Source organism: Caretta caretta, chromosome 2 (assembly GCF_965140235.1).
Source record: "Caretta caretta isolate rCarCar2 chromosome 2, rCarCar1.hap1, whole genome shotgun sequence".
Taxonomy (NCBI): domain Eukaryota; kingdom Metazoa; phylum Chordata; order Testudines; family Cheloniidae; genus Caretta; species Caretta caretta.
In genome coordinates this window covers 269,182,232-269,201,279 of record NC_134207.1, presented here as the reverse complement: position 1 = coordinate 269,201,279, position 19,048 = coordinate 269,182,232, and the positions used below count along the sequence as shown (strand labels likewise).

The 19,048-nt window shown below is 45.8% G+C and overlaps 1 protein-coding gene across 2 annotated transcripts; it reads left to right on the top strand.

Annotated features, from left to right (window-relative positions):
• The first annotated feature begins 940 nt into the window (after positions 1-940).
• On the top strand, positions 941-12,511 carry LOC125633011 (GTPase IMAP family member 9). Of its 2 annotated transcripts, XM_048842119.2 has the most exons (4): positions 941-1,097; positions 2,247-2,501; positions 8,543-8,591; positions 9,352-12,511. In XM_048842119.2, exons 3-4 carry the CDS (start codon positions 8,558-8,560, stop codon positions 10,362-10,364), a joined length of 1,047 nt encoding a protein of 348 aa, XP_048698076.1. In that variant the 5' UTR covers positions 941-1,097; positions 2,247-2,501; positions 8,543-8,557; the 3' UTR covers positions 10,365-12,511. The 2 variants fall into 2 exon arrangements, with proteins under 2 accessions (XP_048698076.1, XP_048698075.1); XM_048842118.2 differs by lacking the exon at positions 2,247-2,501.
• Positions 12,512-19,048: the final 6,537 nt, after the last annotated feature.

The following is a 19,048-nucleotide window of genomic DNA, read 5'->3' as shown; positions in this document are numbered from 1 at the left end:
CAATGGAGATGGAGGCAGCACAGAAGCAGGTTTTGGGGATGAGGAAGATGATGATGATGAAGTTGTAGATAGCTCACAGCAAGCAAGCGGAGAAACCGGTTTTCCTGACAGCCAGGAATAGTTTCTCACCCTGGACCTGGAGGCAGTGCCCCCCCGGACCCACCCAAGGCTGCCTCCCGGACCCTGATATTCTATGATTCTATGAAGCCAAATGCTTTCCATGATATATGGCTGTCTTTGCCAGTGCCGACTGCCTCTCATTCTCGTTTCAGAGGAACAGCCGTGTTAGTCTGTATTCGCAAAAAGAAAAGGAGTACTTGTGGCACCTTAGAGACTAACCAATTTATTTGAGCATGAGCTTTCGTGAGCTCGAAAGCTCATGCTCAAATAAATTGGTTAGTCTCTAAGGTGCCACAAGTACTCCTTTTCTCATTCTCGTGTTTGTGCTCCAGCCTGCCGTCGAGATTTGGCTGCTCAAAGTCAGGGCACTCGAGTTTGGAGAAACATGAGCTCTCTGGCAGGTTAGAGCACACAGCTTGGAATAGCAGGTGGTAGTGGGGGTGCTCTGGGGATAAACACAGAGGTCCACCCTTAAGGTCAGGCATTGGGTGAGGAGAACCTAGAGTACTAAGTGCCAGAAACACTGGAACTGAGAAGTGGGTCAGTGATTTGGAGCTGTTCGGCTAAAGAAGATGGACGATCTTTATAAAAATAATGATTTCCTGATCTATCCACTGACAGTGGGACTGAGGACTCTATTGGACAGTGGGATTATTTTTTGAATGCTTATGGGATGCTTTCTTCCTCTCTGAAACAGGGGCACATCGCTCAGTGTCTGTAAAACTCTCTGAGAGGCTTTCTGGCAAAGGCAATTGGCTGATTGCTAACCCCTCCTCCTTTCTCCCCACCCCCAGCACATACTCATAGTGAAACTGAACTTTTTTCTCTGACTGAGCTTATTCAACAGACGCCAGAAGAGAACATCCTCTTCCCCAATAAAACAGGAGCAGCCGCAGCTTGGAAGAGCAGTGGAGAAGTTGGCCAGATCTGCAGGAAGACCACACTGTTGTTCCTCAGGCTAAGAAAGCAGCACACAGGTGTGTGTATGTGTATGGGGGAGGGCAAATTTGTTTTAAACTCCTGTGATATGTTTAAAGGAAAAAGGTTTGTGAAAATGCTGGAGTCAAAGGGAGAAAACCCAAGTAACAGGCTGCTATTCCTCTCTACGTTTAACCAGCAGAGAAGATAGCTCGACCATGCCTGCAGGCACAGCGATAGGCAGTGAGATGACAGCTTTTCTATATGAGGTTTCCAAATCTTTTCTAGACCAGATTAGATTCTGATGTCTCATAACCTGATTGAAACTACAGTTAATGTGGGGTTGCGTGTGTGTGTAATATCAGACCATATGCTAGTAACCTTCACATAAACACAGGAAACTTCCTGTCCCTCAGAGTCTGCAGGTCTCCAGTGTTCAGGCATGCTTCGGGGTGATTTAAAACCCTCCAGTTGTAAAGTCACAGCAGTTAGAGATGGAAAAGGCCTCGTGGATCATCCACTCTATCTCCCCATGAATGCAGAGTTGTTCCAGAAAGGACATTTATAGGAATTTTTTCAGTCTAGTTTTAAATGTCCCAAGTGGCAGGGTTCCCATCTCTTCCCTTGAGGAAAATAGTTTGCAGTCTAGTAAAATGCATCTCACGCTCAGGAAATTTTTCTTCAGGTCCAGCCTAAGTTTTCTCTTGGTGTAGCTTTATTCTGTTACTCCTGTTATACTCCCTTGTACCACCATAACTAATGTCTCTCCCTTCTTGGTGTTAAAACACTTAGATATTGCTAGACAGTTATTTTGTGCCCTTAGTTGTGATGCATCTTAGCCATACATGTGTAGCTCTTTTAATCTTCCCCAGTCTGTTCAGCCCTTGGATAATTTTTGCACTTCTGTGAACTCTCTTCATTTTGTCAATAGCTCTTTGGAAAGGTGGTGCCCAGAATTAAATGCAATATTGATGGTGCAGTATCAACAGAGCCATATATTAGGGTTATTATTCCTTGTTCTCTCATGTGATGCCTTTGTATCTGCAGCTCCCAAAAAAACCTGGCCTTGCTCCCCACTGTAGTTTCCCCCCACGTTTCTTTCTGTAGCAGTGCTTCCCAAGTTTCTCCTTTCTACTCAGTCAGTAGTTTGGATTATTTTCCAGAGATGCATTTTTTCAAGATGATTCTCATTTCTCATTTTCTGTTAGAATCTCTCTGGATCCCTGTCATAAATATAAAGGGAAGGGTACACACCTTTAAAATTCCTCCTGGCCAGAGGAAAAACCCTTTCACCTGTAAAGGGTTAAGAAGCTAGGATAACCTCGCTGGCACCTGCCTAAAATGACCAATGAGGAGACAAGATACTTTCAAAAGCTGGGAAGAGGGAGAACATCAAAGGGGTCTGTGTCTGTCTGGGAGAGGCTTTTGCCGGGGACGGAACAAGAATGGAGTCTTAGAACTTAGTAAGTAATCTAGCTAGATATGCTTTAGATTATGATTTCTTTAAATGGCTGAGAAAATAAGTTATGCTGAATAGAAGGAATATTCCTATCTGTGTGTCTTTTTATAACTTAAGATTTTGCCTAGAGGGATTCTCTATGTTTTGAATCTAATTACCCTGTAAGGTATTCACCATCCTGATTTTACAGAGGTGATCCTTTTCTTTTTACTGTTTCTTCTATTAAAAGTCTTCTTGTAAGGAAACTGAATGCTTTTTCATTGTTCTAAGATCCAAGGGCTTGGGTCTGTGGTCACCTATGCAAATTGGTGAGGATTTTTACCAAACCTTTCCCAGGAAGTGGGGTGCAAGTGTTGGGAGGATTTTGGGGGGAAAGACGTTTCCAAACCACGTTTTCCCAGTAAGCCCAGATAAATGTTTGGTGGTGTCAGTGGAAGTCCAAGGGCAAAGCGTAAAATAGTTTGTAACTTGGGGAAGTTTTAACCTAAGCTGGTAAAAGTAAGCTTAGGAGGTTTTCATACAGGTCCCCACATCTGTACCCTAGAGTTCAGAGTGGGGAAGGAACCTTGACAATCCCTTTGTATTATTTCTCTCCTCACTGCTCTTCACAACTCCTCCAATAATGGGCTGGATGCAGCACAGCAGAAGTTTGGAGGGTTGCACAAAGAGGTGCAGGTAAAAGGCTGTTGAGCAGGATGGGTAGTTTAAGGGAATCCACTCTGGCAGTCACAAGAACGTTGCCTCCTGGCCACCAAGCGACTCTGGGCTACAGGCCGGAGTGAGCCCTAGGAAAATAACAAACACTAAGGGAGCTCAGCGGCGTGGAGGGGGAACACTCCTGCCAAGGACAGGGAGCTGAAGTATGGCCGAGGTTTCAGCAACATAAGCACCTTCTTTATGACACAACAGAGTCTCCTGTTACACAACACTTTAGCTAGGGGAGGGTTTGGAGTGAGGAATGACTTGGCCTGGGGGACTGGGTTAAGCCACACACCCAGATAGGGGAATGTTAATATGGAGACAAGGATGGGCATCAAGAACACACACATGCCAGTCATGCCTGCTACAGGTATTTGAGCACTAACTGCAAACTTGACTCTCTGGTCAGCTCTGAGAGCTCCAGTGCACACGCTGACCATCTCAGCCGGGGGGCGGTCAGGGGGCGGGGCTGTAGATAGGGGTTGGGGCAGTCAGGGGGCGGGGCTGTGGATAGGGGTTGGGGCAGTCAGGGGGCGGGGCTGTGGATAGGGGTTGGGGCAGTCAGGGGACAGGGAGTGGGGTGCGGGTTGGATGGGGCAAAGGTTCTAGGGGGGCGGTCAGGGGATGGGGACTGGAGCCGGGGAGGGGTGGTTGGATAAGGGGCAGGGAGTCCCGGGGGGCAGTCAGGGGGCGGGGCTGTGGATAGAGGCTGGGGCAGTCAGGGGATAGGGAGTGGGGTGGGTTGGATAGGGGCTGGGGTCCCGGGCGGTTAGGGTCAGGGGAGTCTCGGGAGGAGGTGGTCAGGGGACAAGGAGCAGGGGTGGTTTGGATGTGTCGATGGTTCTGAGGAGGGTAGTCAGGGGGCGGGAAGTGGGTGGGGGTCGGATGGGGGCGGGGCCAGTCTGTTTAGGGAGGCAAAGCCTTCCCTACCCGGTCCTCCGTACAATTTTGCAACCCCAACGTGGCCCTGGGGCGAAAAAGTTTGCCCACCCTTGGTGTAAAACACTGGGGTTCAGGCATGTAGGGCACTCTACTTGCCTAAGGAAAGGAGTACTTGTGGCACCTTAGAGACTAACCAATTTATTTGAGCATAAGCTTTCGTGAGCTACAGCTCACTTCATCGTTGCATCCGATGAAGTGAGCTGTAGCTCACGAAAGCTTATGCTCAAATAAATTGGTTAGTCTCTAAGGTGCCACAAGTACTCCTTTTCTTTTTGCAAATACAGACTAACACGGCTGTTACTCTGATACTTGCCTAAGGTGCGCCTCACCATCTACACTGCTAGTTACACCCATGCTAGCTGGGCATACAGTCTCTGTATGCTACCCACTGCCACAAGGGTGGACATAGCCTACGGGCTAGGCAGAGTCCTCTATGCTGAGCAGTAGTAAGTCTCAATTCCCCGGCTTGCCATCCCTTTCCTCTCCAGGTAGAAGGAGGAATGGGGTGTGGGGAGAGAGTCATAGAATCATAGAATATAAGGGTTGGAAGGGACCCCAGAAGGTCATCTAGTCCAACCCCCTGCTCGAAGCAGGACCAATTCCCAGTTAAATCATCCCAGCCAGGGCTTTGTCAAGCCTGACCTTAAAAACCTCTAAGGAAGGAGATTCTACCACCTCCCTAGGTAACGCATTCCATTGTTTCACCACCCTCCTAGTGAAAAAGTTTTTCCTAATATCCAATCTAAACCTCCCCCACTGCAACTTGAGACCATTACTCCTTGTTCTGTCATCTGCTACCATTGAGAACAGTCTAGAGCCATCCTCTTTGGAACCCCCTTTCAGGTAGTTGAAAGCAGCTATCAAATCCCCCCTCATTCTTCTCTTCTGCAGACTAAACAATCCCAGCTCCCTCAGCCTCTCCTCATAAGTCATGTGTTCTAGACCCCTAATCATTTTTGTTGCCCTTCGCTGGACTCTCTCCAATTTATCCACATCCTTCTTGAAGTGTGGGGCCCAAAACTGGACACAGTACTCCAGATGAGGCCTCACCAATGTCGAATAGAGGGAACGATCACGTCCCTCGATCTGCTTGCTATGCCCCTACTTATACATCCCAAAATGCCATTGGCCTTCTTGGCAACAAGGGCACACTGCTGACTCATATCCAGCTTCTCATCCACTGTCGCCCCTACGTCCTTTTCCGCAGAACTGCTGCCGAGCCATTCAGTCCCTAGTCTGTAGCTGTGCATTGGATTCTTCCGTCCTAAGTGCAGGACCCTGCACTTATCCTTATTGAACCTCATCAGATTTCTTTTGGCCCAATCCTCCAATTTGTCTAGGTCCTTCTGTATCCTATCCTTCCCCTCCAGCATATCTACCACTCCTCCCAGTTTAGTATCATCCGCAAATTTGCTGAGAGTGCAATCTACACCATCCTCCAGATCATTTATGAAGATATTGAACAAAACCGGCCCCAGGACCGACCCCTGGGGCACTCCACTTGACACCGGCTGCCAACTAGACATGGAACCATTGATCACTACCCGTTGAGCCCGACAATCTAGCCAGCTTTCTACCCACCTTATAGTGCATTCATCCAGCCCATACTTCCTTAACTTGCTGACAAGAATACTGTGGGAGACCGTGTCAAAAGCTTTGCTAAAGTCAAGAAACAATACATCCACTGCTTTCCCTTCATCCACAGAACCAGTAATCTCATCATAAAAGGCGATTAGATTAGTCAGGCATGACCTTCCCTTGGTGAATCCATGCTGGCTGTTCCTGATCACTTTCCTCTCATGCAAGTGCTTCAGGATTGATTCTTTGAGGACCTGCTCCATGATTTTTCCAGGGACTGAGTTGAGGCTGACTGGCCTGTAGTTTCCAGGATCCTCCTTCTTCCCTTTTTAAAGATTGGCACTACATTAGCCTTTTTCCAGTCATCCGGGACTTCCCCGGTTCGCCACGAGTTTTCAAAGATAATGGCCAATGGCTCTGCAATCACAGCCGCCAATTCCTTCAGCACTCTCGGATGCAACTCGTCCGGCCCCATGGACTTGTGCATGTCCAGCTTTTCTAAATAGTCCCTAACCACCTCTATCTCCACAGAGGGCTGGCCATCTCTTCCCCATTTTGTGATGCCCAGTGCAGTAGTCTGGGAGCTGACCTTGTTCGTGAAGACAGAGGCAAAAAAAGCATTGAGTACATTAGCTTTTTCCACATCCTCTGTCACTAGGTTGCCTCCCTCATTCATTAAGGGGCCCACACTTTCCTTGGCTTTCTTCTTGTTGCCAACATACCTGAAGAAACCCTTCTTGTCAATATGGCCAAGACTGAGGAGTTCAAAAATCACAAGCCGGACCCCCTAAACTTCTGACGTTGGCTTAAATTTCGTGAGACTTTAAAAAGTGAGATATTGTTTTCTTGCCTGTCTCCTTATTTATTTATTTACCATTGTCCGTGTTTGTTTCAGGCTGAACATTGAATTGTAAGCAGTGTTGCCAACTTTTATGATTTGATCATGACTCTCATGGTAATTGGTGTTTTTCCTAAAGCTTCAGCTCATGGAGTCTTGTGAATACATCTGACTCTCAGTTTCTTATTAAGTTTCTAGCCCTCATAGTTGGAGAGAAAAGCTTGCAAATGTGAGGAGATTGTACCCTAAAGGCTCAAAAACCAGAAGGCAACTAAAAATAACCCCAAATTTATTAGTTGTAAAAATCCTGAGATTCTTAAGCCAATCTTGTGGGTTTTCTGTCTTACTCAGGATTTTTGAATGGTTAGGTTTGTGATATCATATAAATTGGCTCCTGCCCTCTGATGGGAGGGCATAAAATGGTGCTCAGCTGAGGCCACCCCTGCCCCCATCATTCCCCTAGACTCAGATGTGTGCAGAGGAGACAGCCCTCCCTCTGGGGTAAGGAGCACTTGGATCTAGGTGGTGCCTCCCCTTCCCTTTGCTAGTCGGTTCGTAGGGTAGTGATCAATGGCTCCATATCTAGTTGGCAGCCAGTATCAAGCGGAGTGCCCCAAGGGTTGGTCCTGGGGCTGTTTTGTTCAATATCTTCATTAATGATCTGGAGGATGGCGTGGATTGCACCCTCAGCAAGTTTGCAGAGGACAGTAAACTGGGAGGAGAGGTAGATACACTGGAGAGTAGGGATAGGATACAGAGGGACCTAGACAAATTAGAGGATTGGGCCAAAAGAAATCTGATGAGGTTCAACAAGGACAAGTGCAGAGTCCTGCACTTAGGAAGGAAGAATCCCATGCACTGCTACAGACTAGGGACCGAATGGCTAGCCAGCAGTTCTGCAGAAAAGGACCTAGGGGTTACAGTGGACAAGAAGCTGGATATTAGTCAACAGTGTGCCCTTGTTGCCAAGAAGGCTAACAGCATTTTGGGCTGTACAAGTAGGAGCATTGCCAGCAGATCGAGGGATGTGATCATTTCCCTCTATTCGGCATTGGTGAGGCCTCATCTGGAGTACTGTGTCCAGTTTTGGGCCCCACACTACAAGAAGGATGTGGATAAATTGGACAGAGTCCAGCGAAGGGCAACAAAAATGATGAGGGGACTGGAACACATGACTTATGAGGAGAGGCTGAGGGAACTGGGATTGTTTAGTCTGCAGAAGAGAAGAATGAGGGGGGATTTGATAGCTGCTTTCAACTACCTAAAAGGGGGTTCCAAAGAGGATGGATCTAGACTGTTCTCAGTGGTAGAAGATGACAGGACAAGGAGTAATGGTCTCAAGTTGCAGTGTGGGAGGTTTAGATTGGATGTTAGGAAAAACTTTTTCACTAGGAGGGTGGTGAAGCACTGGAATGGGTTACCTAGGGAGGTGGTAGAATCTCCTTCCTTAGAGGTTTCTAAGGTCAGGCTTGAGAAAGCCCTGGCTGGGATGATTTAATTGGGGATTGGTCCTGCTTTGAGCAAGGGGTTGGACTAGATGACCTCCTGAGGTCCCTTCCAACCCTGATATTCTATGATTCTATGAATTAAATATGCCTATAAAAATTCAGGTGCTAAATTAGAGGCCAGTATTCAAAATCAGGTCCAGATTTTCTTCACAATTTTTAGTAAAGGGTCTTGACACAAAAGTATTCATAGATGGTTGAAAGCAGCTATCAAATCCCCCCTCATTCTTCTCTTCTGCAGACTAAACAATCCCAGCTCCCTCAGCCTCTCCTCATAAGTCATGTGTTCTAGACCCCTAATCATTTTTGTTGCCCTTCGCTGGACAAAAGTATACATAGTATGAAAGTATTCATAGTATACATAGTATGAATACAAAAGTATTCATAGATGGTTGTTGAAGTTTCTCTTTTATCTGAATATCTGTAGTACGTTCTTCTGTGTGAAGGCTCTTCTAGGTTTTAAATAAAATTGTTTTTCAACAGATATTTCAAGTAAAAATGGAAAGCTGGATACAGAAAGAACAAACCGATGGTAAGGAAATAACAGTTGGGACTCTATCCTGTCCCTTCTTTGCCCTTAATTAATATAAGTATAAATACTTAAAGGTTTATTGTCTGTAGGTGAGCTCCTTCCCATTTGAGATTAATGTTCTGCACTGAGTGTTGATGGAAATATCTTAAATAAGGGTAAGAACCCCCCGAGGAACAAGGTCAGAAGTGTAGCAGGGGCTCATGACAAAAGAGGTTTTAAAATGGGTTTTTATAGTTGGCGACTTTTTATAATCATTACTGCCCATGAGTATAAAGGCTGAAGAGCCAAGGACAGTGCATGCAGCCACTCTGAAAGATATTCCCTCCTAACCCAGACTGTCAGTGCACCACATTCCTGACCTGCCAGGAACACTGCTCTTCCAATCCTGTGTCTCCCAAGTGTAGAGATGGCCCAGACTGCTTGGTCTTCTGGGATGTGGACCAGTGTCCACGAGTGACTCTGAGGCCAGTAAACCAATGATCACTAGTTCTGAAGCTAAACCCTCAGAGGTGAGAAGTTAGTGCCCATAGATCCTGATCCAACTCTTAGTGAAGTCAGTGGAAAGATTCCCAATGTGGAGTGACTTGAATGGGAGCTGGATCAGGCCATCAATTACTGTGCCATTCAGTTCTAAAGTGAAAACGTCTTAACCTTTGCACATTCAAATGTCTATAGTTGTATAGGCAGAAATCCTCAAAGCTACCCATCTCTACTTGGTTTTCTTTGTAATGTCATGAATATCTCACACGTGTTCCAACAGCCCCAGGGGATGTCGGCCGCTACACTGGGGAATCAGAACTGAGAATCATCCTTGTAGGTAAAACTGGAGCTGGGAAAAGTGCAACAGGAAACACCATCCTTGGCAAGAAAGTGTTTGAGTCCAAACTCTCACCAAAGTCTGTAACTGCAAACTGCAGTAAGGGGGCAAGAATCTGGAATGAGAGGAATGTGGTGGTGGTTGATACTCCTGGCATTTTTCACACGCATGTACCAGTGGAAGAAACTTGTCGAGAGATCAGTCGCTGTATTGTAGCCTCCTCCCCAGGGCCCCATGCCATTGTTCTCGTGGTGTCACTGATCCGTTACACTGAGGAGGAAAAAAAAGCAGTCAAACGAATACAAGATATTTTTGGAGCTGAGTCCATGAGGTACGTGATCCTGTTATTCACTCGGAAAGATGATTTAGATGGTACCGAATTAGAAGAGTTCATAAAAGACTCTGATGCCCAAGGCCTTTGTGAGCTGGTAGGAAAATTTGGAAAACGATACTGTGCATTCAACAACAGAACAACCGGAGAAGAACGGGATGCCCAGGTTAATGAGCTGCTGGAGATGGTAGATAAGATGGTGCAGGAGAACGGAGGCACATATCACACGAATGAGATGTATAACTATGCTGAGAAGAAGCTTCAAGAGAAAACAGAGGAGCTGAAAAAAGCCTATGCAGAGCAGCTGGAAAGAGAGACAGAGAAAATAAAACGTGATTATGAGAAGCAAATTAAACAACTCAAGGAAGAATTAAAAATAAGGGATGAAGAACAAAAGCAGTATCAAGATGAAAAGGAGAGGATAATGTGGGAGAAAGACATGGCAGAAAAGGAGATGGTTTTGCAACAACAAAAATTGAGACTTTTAGGAGAAAAAGAGAGAGATTATGCTGCAAAACAAGCAGGAGCCAGGGAAGAAGCTGAAAGTGATATAATATGTAAAATGCTTTTGGATGCATTTAAATTTGCTTTTGAAGTAATTATGGGTTGGTTTAATGATAACTGAGCTACATTTATCTTCTTTATCCTGTTATTCTGAGTCTATAAAAGTCACAAATGAAGTTTCACTGCTTGTTACACGTACGGACCCCAACATTCTGCATTTTAGGACCAAATTCATCCCTGGTGTAGCTCCACTGAAGCCAGTAGAGCTACACAAGGAATGAAATGGGCCCTTAATTGCTAAGATACTTTCTCCCTTGTGCTAGTGAATCTATCACATGCTTTGATAATCTGTTCCAAAGGCTAATTGCTATCACCGTTATAATGCATGAATTCAATGTGTGCAATGTAATTACATGACTTAGTATAAACATGAACAATATACCTACATGGTAGAAGCAATATATATTGCCATGTACGCATCTGCTATGCACTATGCACTGCTGGGCTCCTGCTCCAGGAACACTTCAGGAAGCTAATAAAGAAATAGTTGACTTGTAGATTCCTTGGTAGATAAACAGAAAATTTGGGAAATAGAAACAGGAGACCCAGTCTGAGAATCATACAGGTGAAGAACAGCCTGGAAAGGAATTACCACAGTTTTTGTACATTAGTTTCTAATCACGAAGGAGAATGAGGAAGAGGAATGGAATGGAATGGAAAGGAAAAGACACTGTGACTTTAGTTATAACCTTTACAAGATTCCAAGAAAGAGAATTTGTGCTGGGAGAAACTATAAACAGGTAAACCGCTATTCCAAGGTGAGCAGATATGTGTTTGCTTAGACCAGAACCTAGTGCAAGTGCAGAGTGGAATAAATATAGACGCCTGCTTACCAGAAAGGGACTTAATCCAAGGGTGTGGTACCCTGCAAAAGTCATTCCTTAGTATGATGGGAGAAAGAGTTTCTTCACTACTCCACAAGACCTGAAGCAGTTTTTTGGCAGCCCATCCAGCATGAGAGGCTCAGAGTGAGGCTATGTCTATATTATGAGCTGGGGTGTGATTCCCAGCTTGCGTAGACATACTCGCGCTAGCTCTCCTTGAGCTAACACACTAAAAATAGTACTGTAGCCATGTCAGCATGAGCAGCGGCATACGCTAGCCTCCCTGAGTATAAACCCGCCTGAACCCCGCTGGGGTGCACTCAGGGTGGCTAGCCTGTCCCGCTGCTGCTGCCCATGCAGTCGTGACTATTTTGAGCACGCTAGCTGCACGAGAGCTAGCATGAGTCTGCCAGTGCAAACTGGGAATCACACCCCTAGCTCCGCAGGTTAGACATAGCCCAAGACTCCCTCTCCAGTGCTGGGCCCCGGGGGAAGGCAGAGCACAGTGTGAACTCCCCTTACATACATTCCTTTAGACATGAGTGCCTGGGACTCATTGTTTTCCCTCACTATTATTACAGGTGGTGGTTGGTTGACTCCAATTTGCATAATGTATTTATATGGAAATACTTGAGAAGGCTTTGTTAGTTTGTTTTTTAAAGCAGAAAAAATGGAAAGCTGTTACTCTTTTCTGCAGTGAAGTACTCAATAGTATAAAATTGAATCATTTCAATCAGAGTAAATTTAAATTCATTTATCGGTTTTGTTCCCTTTTTTAAAAATTCCTGTGAAAATCGCATTGTAGGTTTCATGTTTTTGTCTCGCCGTATCTCCAGATCAAATTTGCTCACTCTAGGTATTTTTTTCCATTGTTAGTACTGCAAACCCAACCTGGGAACTGAAAGTTAAACCTGATTCTTTCTGATTTATCTTTCACTAGTCAATTAAGGAGTTAGATAACAATTCAGCTGTATTACTTACTATTGCAAAATTGGGCTAGGTAGGAGTGCCAAGGGTTTAGTTAGCTTACTATGTGACATCTGTGTGCATTCTATGCAAGGTTTTGTGGTGAGGTTTGTGAGTAATAGACATCTAGAACTGAAGGTGCAGAAATAATTGCTTTTGATTTTATTTTTATTTTTCATGCTGTTTTTCCTTTGCCAAAGCACGTACCATCCTACAAAGCATGTTTTTGTACTTGTGAAATGTGTTTACTGCCACCTGTTACCGCAAAGTAAAGATGTACATACATTTGGTTGTGTATACAGACTGCTTCTAGTGATACGTTGACACTGGCTGGGATCTAGATGCAAATGGTGATATAGATGGTCCCTGCTGCTTTCATACTTTGCTGATAACAATAAATGTTTTGCTATTATTAAAATCATGTCTGGGTTTGCTGATGTTAAAACTGTCTCCAAAGATTAAGTGCAGGTATTCCCTAGACCTTTCGCATGAAGGGTCTAGGGCATGAAGAGAGGGATGGTGCGAGGAGTCTAACTGCCCCACATCTGCTGTTCAAGGCCCAGGCACAATGGCAGTCCCTTTACATGCGAAGCATAGACACTTCTTTCTAGAGCCACTCAGTCACTACAAAGCAGACAGAGAGAAGGGAGAGCCTAGCCCCGTACACCTCCTCACCAACCCAACTACCTAACTGGGAATACAAGAGATAGCAGGCATTAGCATCGAAAGAGATGGTGCAGTGTGTACATTCCCCCTGCACCCAAGACAGTTGGAGGAACAATCCCTCCTGGAGTCCTTCCTGCAGCCAGGTGGCTCAGCATCATTATCCTGGTAAATGTCAAAGTGACCATTGGGTGAGATAAGAGATTGATGCATGGGTGGGTAAGAAACTGGGAGAAAGGGGAGAAGGTTATGCTGAAAGGTGAACTATTGGACTGGAAGGAGGTCTCTAGTGGAGTTCCTCAAGGATCAGTCTTGGCACAAATCAGTCAATGTTTTTATTAATGAGCTTAGCACAAAAAGTAGGAGTGTGCTAATGTAATTTTCTGATGATACAAAGTTGGGGTGCATTGTCAATGCAGAGCAGGATGAGAATATTATGCAGGAAAGCCTGGATGACCTTGAAGACTGGAGTGACAAATTGTATATTACAAAGTGCAAAGTTATACACTAAAGGTCTACTAATAAGAATTTCTGCGATGAGCTGGGCACTCATCAGTTGGAAGTGACAGAGGAGGAGAGACACCTGGGTGTGTTCATTGATCCGAAGTTGACTATGAGCCACCAAGCTAAGTGGCTGTGAAAGAGGCAAATGCAATCCTAGGGTGCATTCGGATTGGCAGAGACCTTGGGGTTTTTTCAACTTCCTCTGCAGCGTGTGGGAGCAGGTCACTTGGGAGGATTATCTGGGTACATCTCTCCTAACCAGTCCCACCCCTATTGTATAGCTAATTTTCATACAATAATTTCCTTCGTTGTATGAGGGAGACTGCACAGAGGGTGGATACTTGGCCCAAACTGCCACAATTCTTCAGAACCACCACAACACAACCAGTAACCCCAGACACCCAGAGCCCCTCACTGCAGCAGGCACATCTCATTCATCACCTGAAGAACACACAACCCAACACACTCATTCACCCCTTTCATCCATTTATAGTTTCTTAGAGATTCCTGTCTGGGGAGCCACCTGACACACATCACCAACCAGCACACCCAATAACCCAAACACACAGCACCATAAAACCAGCAAACCCAAAAACCCTGAATGCTCACCACCCTAAAACCAGCACACTCGATAACCCCAAACACACCACCATAAAAAGCACACCCAACAACACAAACACACAGCACCATAAAACCAGCACACCCAATAACCCTGATCTCATACCGCCCTAAAACCAGCACACCGAATAACCCTGATCTCATACCGCCCTAAAACCAGCACACCCAATAACCCCTGAACACACAGCACCATAAAACCAGCACACCCAATAACCCTGATAGCACACTGCCATAAAACCAGCACACCCAATAACCCCCCAAAACAGCACATCCAATAACCCCAAACATACATCGGCACAAAACGAGCACACTCAATAACCCCCCCAACCAATAACCCCAAACACGCATCATCTTAAAACCAGCACACCCAATAACCCTGAACTCACACCGCCATAAAACCAGAACTCGCAATAACCCCAAATGTACATCACCATAAAACCAGCACATCCAATAACCCCAAACACACGTTGCCATAAAACCAGAACTCCTAATAACTCCGAATGTACATTGCCATAAAACCAGCACACCCAATAACCCCAAACACATACCGCCATAGAACCAGCTCACCCATTACCCAAATCTTTACTATCAAACAACAAACATGTGTGGCAAACTCCCCCAAATGCACCATTTTTTGACCCAGAGCCTCTCCCAGAAGGTTCCACAAAAAACATCTGGTGCTGAATTCTCCTCCATTGGAGTAGAGCCTAGTGTAGGGGTGGGTTGTGGGCAGGGCAGATCAATGCACAGGCACTCTAGACATTTGTGATGAGGCCATTTTCTGTAACTGATATGGAGTTGCTCACAAACTGAGAGCGTGTCATTTAGTGGAATGAGCAGTGTTGCGGCCTGGCACTCACAGTTGTAACACCACTGACATTTGTCCCTGCAGTCCCTTCCTCCTGATGAGGAGCAGCCAGGCCAAATTGGAATGAATGGTTTTGTGACCCTATGTGCCAGGTGGCAATGCCACTCACTCAAGGGAGTGATGTGCTTTCAGTTTGTATGCAAATCCTCCCCAGTAGGTGAGTGGGCTGAGATAGTCCACACACAGCTGAGACGCACATTCCCATTCCTGACAGAGCAAAGGAAAGAGGAGGGCACTGGGTAAAGAAATCACCTCCCATTTCCTAGCAAACAAAACAAGATAAATACACACCAAAGGGGAGAGAAAAGACCAGCAAGTGGTGTTTGGAATTCAGCTGGAGCTGGTGGAGGTGGTGATGGTATCTGGGTCCCTGGCTCTGGCCTGGACTGGTCAGGATGACTCTCAGGATCACAATGACAATGGTGTGGGGTCCCAGGAGATGGTGCGGGTGGCCGCCATGCAGGTGAAGCTCATCCAGTTGCCAATTTTTCTCCCAAAGTCTTCTTTCTTTAAGGACCCCAAAAGGGAGCAATGGATGGAACTGCCCGTCCCCTCATTACTTTGTCCACCAGTTAGGCCTAATTTACAACATACCAATTTTGGTTTATTGATTTCCGGTCTTCTGATCCTCTTGATTACCAGGCATGATCTTTACACAGTCCTTGAATTATATCAGGAGGCTTTTTTTGTTTGTTCTAATTCAGTCTGTGTCTCGCTTTTGCAACTTTTCTATGAACAATTGGTTATTGCGACTTTCTGTGACCTTTCATTCACATCTCACAGCTGAGCTGACAATTAGGGCAAATGTGTCAGCCCAATTATCACATCAGGGCTGCTGGCTGTGCTCTGGTGGGAAACGCCTCCTACATTGGGTGAATCCCCTGGAAGGGGTTCTCATGAATCGGGCCCTGCAGTGCAAAGTCCAAAGACCTTCCTGGACACACATCACTGGTGTTAATCCATTTTTTGCAGCACAATAGATTTTTGTGGTTTTTCACAGTAGAGCTCACTGGATCCTTCACCGTCCTGGCTGTGCCAGACGGACTCATTTCACCAGTTCTTGGTCGCTGGCCTTGGCTGCCCCTCCTTCCTCACGAGGCAGCTGATGACTGCATCTCACGCCCCGTGTGGACACTGCTGAGTGACTATGTCCCAGCTGCAGAAGCTTCATATTAAATCCAAATATAATGAGAGCTAGTTAGTTAACCATAAAATCCCAGACCAAATCCCGTGTGCTGTGTGACCTTTTCTTTCTACAGGAACCCATGGAAGTCTCTCAATTTCATAAGGACATGTCTGAAAATGACCTGCTAAACCTCAAACTCCCAATGGTTTATGCTTCATACACCAGAGTCAAGATGGCTTTGTAACCCCGGCCCTAATGTTTAGCCCCATTCTTTTATCAATGGCTCGACAGCTTTCTGCCCAAACTCTGAGACACTCCCTTACACACAGTAGCGCGACTCCTTCCTACATAACTTCCTACACATGGAACAGTACCGGAGAACGAGGGACCACAAGCTGAGCTGAGGTAGGAAATCTGCAGCCTGTCAGGACACTTGTCCCTTGGAGTGTGTGTGTGTGTGTGTGTATGAGGGAGGGGGTATGTTTGAGGGGTGGGGTGATTGTTGTAAGGGAGATGAGAAAAGATTTGGCAGAGGTGAGGCTGCTTTTCACTGAGGGTGGGAAGGTTTCAGTAGCAGAGGGCAGTCAGGGGGCCTGTCAGGTGCAGGCCTCAGGACCACTGGGCTATGGTCACGGTAAAGCTCTTGTTTAGAGCTAAATTTCTTGCAGAACTAAGTTAGAGCCACCAAAGAGACAGTTCCTGAACTGACTAGAAAACAAACGACACACTCATGCCTTGGGCAGAAATGAAGGAGCTGGGCTCTCTCTCTCTCCCTCTCTCTCTCTCTCTCTCTCTCTCTTTCACACACACACACACACCCTACATGGGCTGTCTTTCGCTCTCACATACGCACGCATACACACACCCTACATGTTCTGCAAAAGCTGCAGCTAGAGACAGGAAGGGAAAAAGAAACTAGTCTGAGTGTGGGAAACAGAGAGACCTGCAGCTGCTGCTCAGGAAGACACTGGACGGGAGAGGGAACAGAAACCTCATCAGAGTGTGGTTGGTGACCACAGCCACCCAGAGACGTGTACGTGCATGATACAGATACAAAAACAGGAAAGGAGCGAGAAAGTAGCACAGTGTAGTTAACCAGCACCCTTCAGTTAGCACATTGCAGCTATAGGGACAGGAAAGACCAGAATATTTAGCTACGTTTATTTATGCACGAGATTCTTAAAGTGCCTTAGGATGCTTTTTAGCTGCCCCAGGAAACAAGATCATGCAAATGTATTTCATGTAATACAATGATATCATATAGGTCAGGGTTAGGCAACCTATGGCGCATGTCAAAGGCGGCACGCGAGCTGATTTTCAGTGACACTCACGCTGCCCAAGTCCTGGCCACTGGTCCAGAGGGCTCTGCATTTTAATTTAACTTTAAATGAAGCTTCCTAAATATTTAAAAAACCTTATTTACTTTACATACAACAATAGTTTAGTTATATTTTATAGACTTATAGAAAGAGACCTTCTAAAAACGTTAAAATGTATGACTGGCGCGTGAAACCTTAAATTAGAGTGAATAAATGAAGACTCGGCACCCCACTTCTGAAAGGTTGCCGACCCCTGGTATGGGGTGTTGTTCATGCAGCCATCTCACAATGCATGGCAGTTAGAATAGTGGGAATGGTGCAGGACTGTGGTGTGATTCTGGGTGGGACGTGGATGTAAGCAGAGTCCGAATGGGCTCTCCCCTGACATCGGGTGGTGAGCGGTGGAAAAGGACTTCATGGGCTGATCTCATTTGCATGGGCACATCCACCCTGCCTGGGTGTTCGGCATTATAGGATTGCTTGCCCAAATGGTCACTTTTGGCTTGTGTGGGATCCCCAGTTTCTTTGTTATTGGGGCTGGGGCAATAAGGAGTTGTTATCCTGGTTGTGGGAACCAAGGACAGCAGAACTGCACTTGGTATTTTCCAATTGAGGGGCTCACCCTCAACTAAATGGCACTCACTAGGCAAAGGACATGGGTTCCAAAGCCCAGTGAGTGAGAGATGGTGGGGTTATGTACTGGGATGGGGATGCTTGACTCTGACTTGACTCTTTTGCTCTCCACTGTGTAATAACAGAGCTAATTTAGACTCAGTGGAGAGTATTGTTACATGTTGCAGAGCAGTAACCCCTGACACCTAAGTTTAAGTATTATACTTGCTTTGGGAAGTATCTCTGATGCAAGAGACTTCCCAGTGTGCATGAGCAATGAGGCTTTCCCCATTAACAGCTGAAATCACTGAGAGCTGTGATAAGTCGGGGGACCTGAAGATATCTTGGTGTGGCCAGTGGGATGGCTGGTGGAGTGATGTGGCCAGTATGTAGTGGGACAGCAACTGAGTATACCTCTAAACTCTGGGTCTGCATTATCCAAGGACAGCATCAGTGAGTGAGGTGCAGGGAAAGGACAGGCATATTAGTGGGACTTTTGGGTTGCTGGAATTCTTGGCTCTTGATTTGTGTTTATGAATCTGGTTTCCCAAAATAATGCCACATTGTTTCCCTCCATTTATTAAAAGGTTTTGCTACACTCAGACTCTGTGTTTGAGAGAGGGAAAGTATCGCCTCTTAAAGGTGCCCAGGGGGTCATGTGTAATTGTCCCAGGTCACTGGGTGGAGGCTCGAGCCGGTTTTGCATTGTGTTATGGAAACGGAACCCCTAGATACTGAACCCATCCCTTGTTGCTGCCGACTCTGACGGGCAGAATGGTTACATGTAGATAAAGTGAGGTAGGTAGCAATGTGGGGAACTCACAGACACAGTATCTCCAACCTCAAGCATCAAACACCAGGAGTCAGGCCCTAAAAATTATGAGATTTGTAAAGATGAAAACATTTTGGGTTCTTTTTATTTCCTTTCTGGGTTTAATTATTAATTATTATTATTATTATTATTTGTGTTATTGTAGCACCTTGGAGCTCCAACCATATCCCAAGAGCCCCTTGTTATAGGCACTATACAAACAGTACAAAATGGTGGTCCTTGCCCCAAAGATCTTGCAATATATGTATGAATTAAGAAACAATAGATGGGTACAGGCAGAGCGAGGACTGACAATAATGGCTAGCATGGAAGACAGTGGTCTCTACGCACCAGCAGCCTTGCCATTGTGAAATTTTTGTGGGCAACATGGCAAAGAGATTTTTAAGGAGGGATTTGAAGGTGGATAATAAGGT

Excerpts from the sequence above, each read along its gene's own strand:
- LOC125633011 (XM_048842118.2), top strand. The coding sequence starts at position 8,558 with ATGGAAAGCTGGATACAGAAAGAACAAACCGATG. Across the intron at positions 8,592-9,351 it reads ACAGAAAGAACAAACCGATG|CCCCAGGGGATGTCGGCCGC; the intron begins GTAAGGAAATAA and ends GTGTTCCAACAG.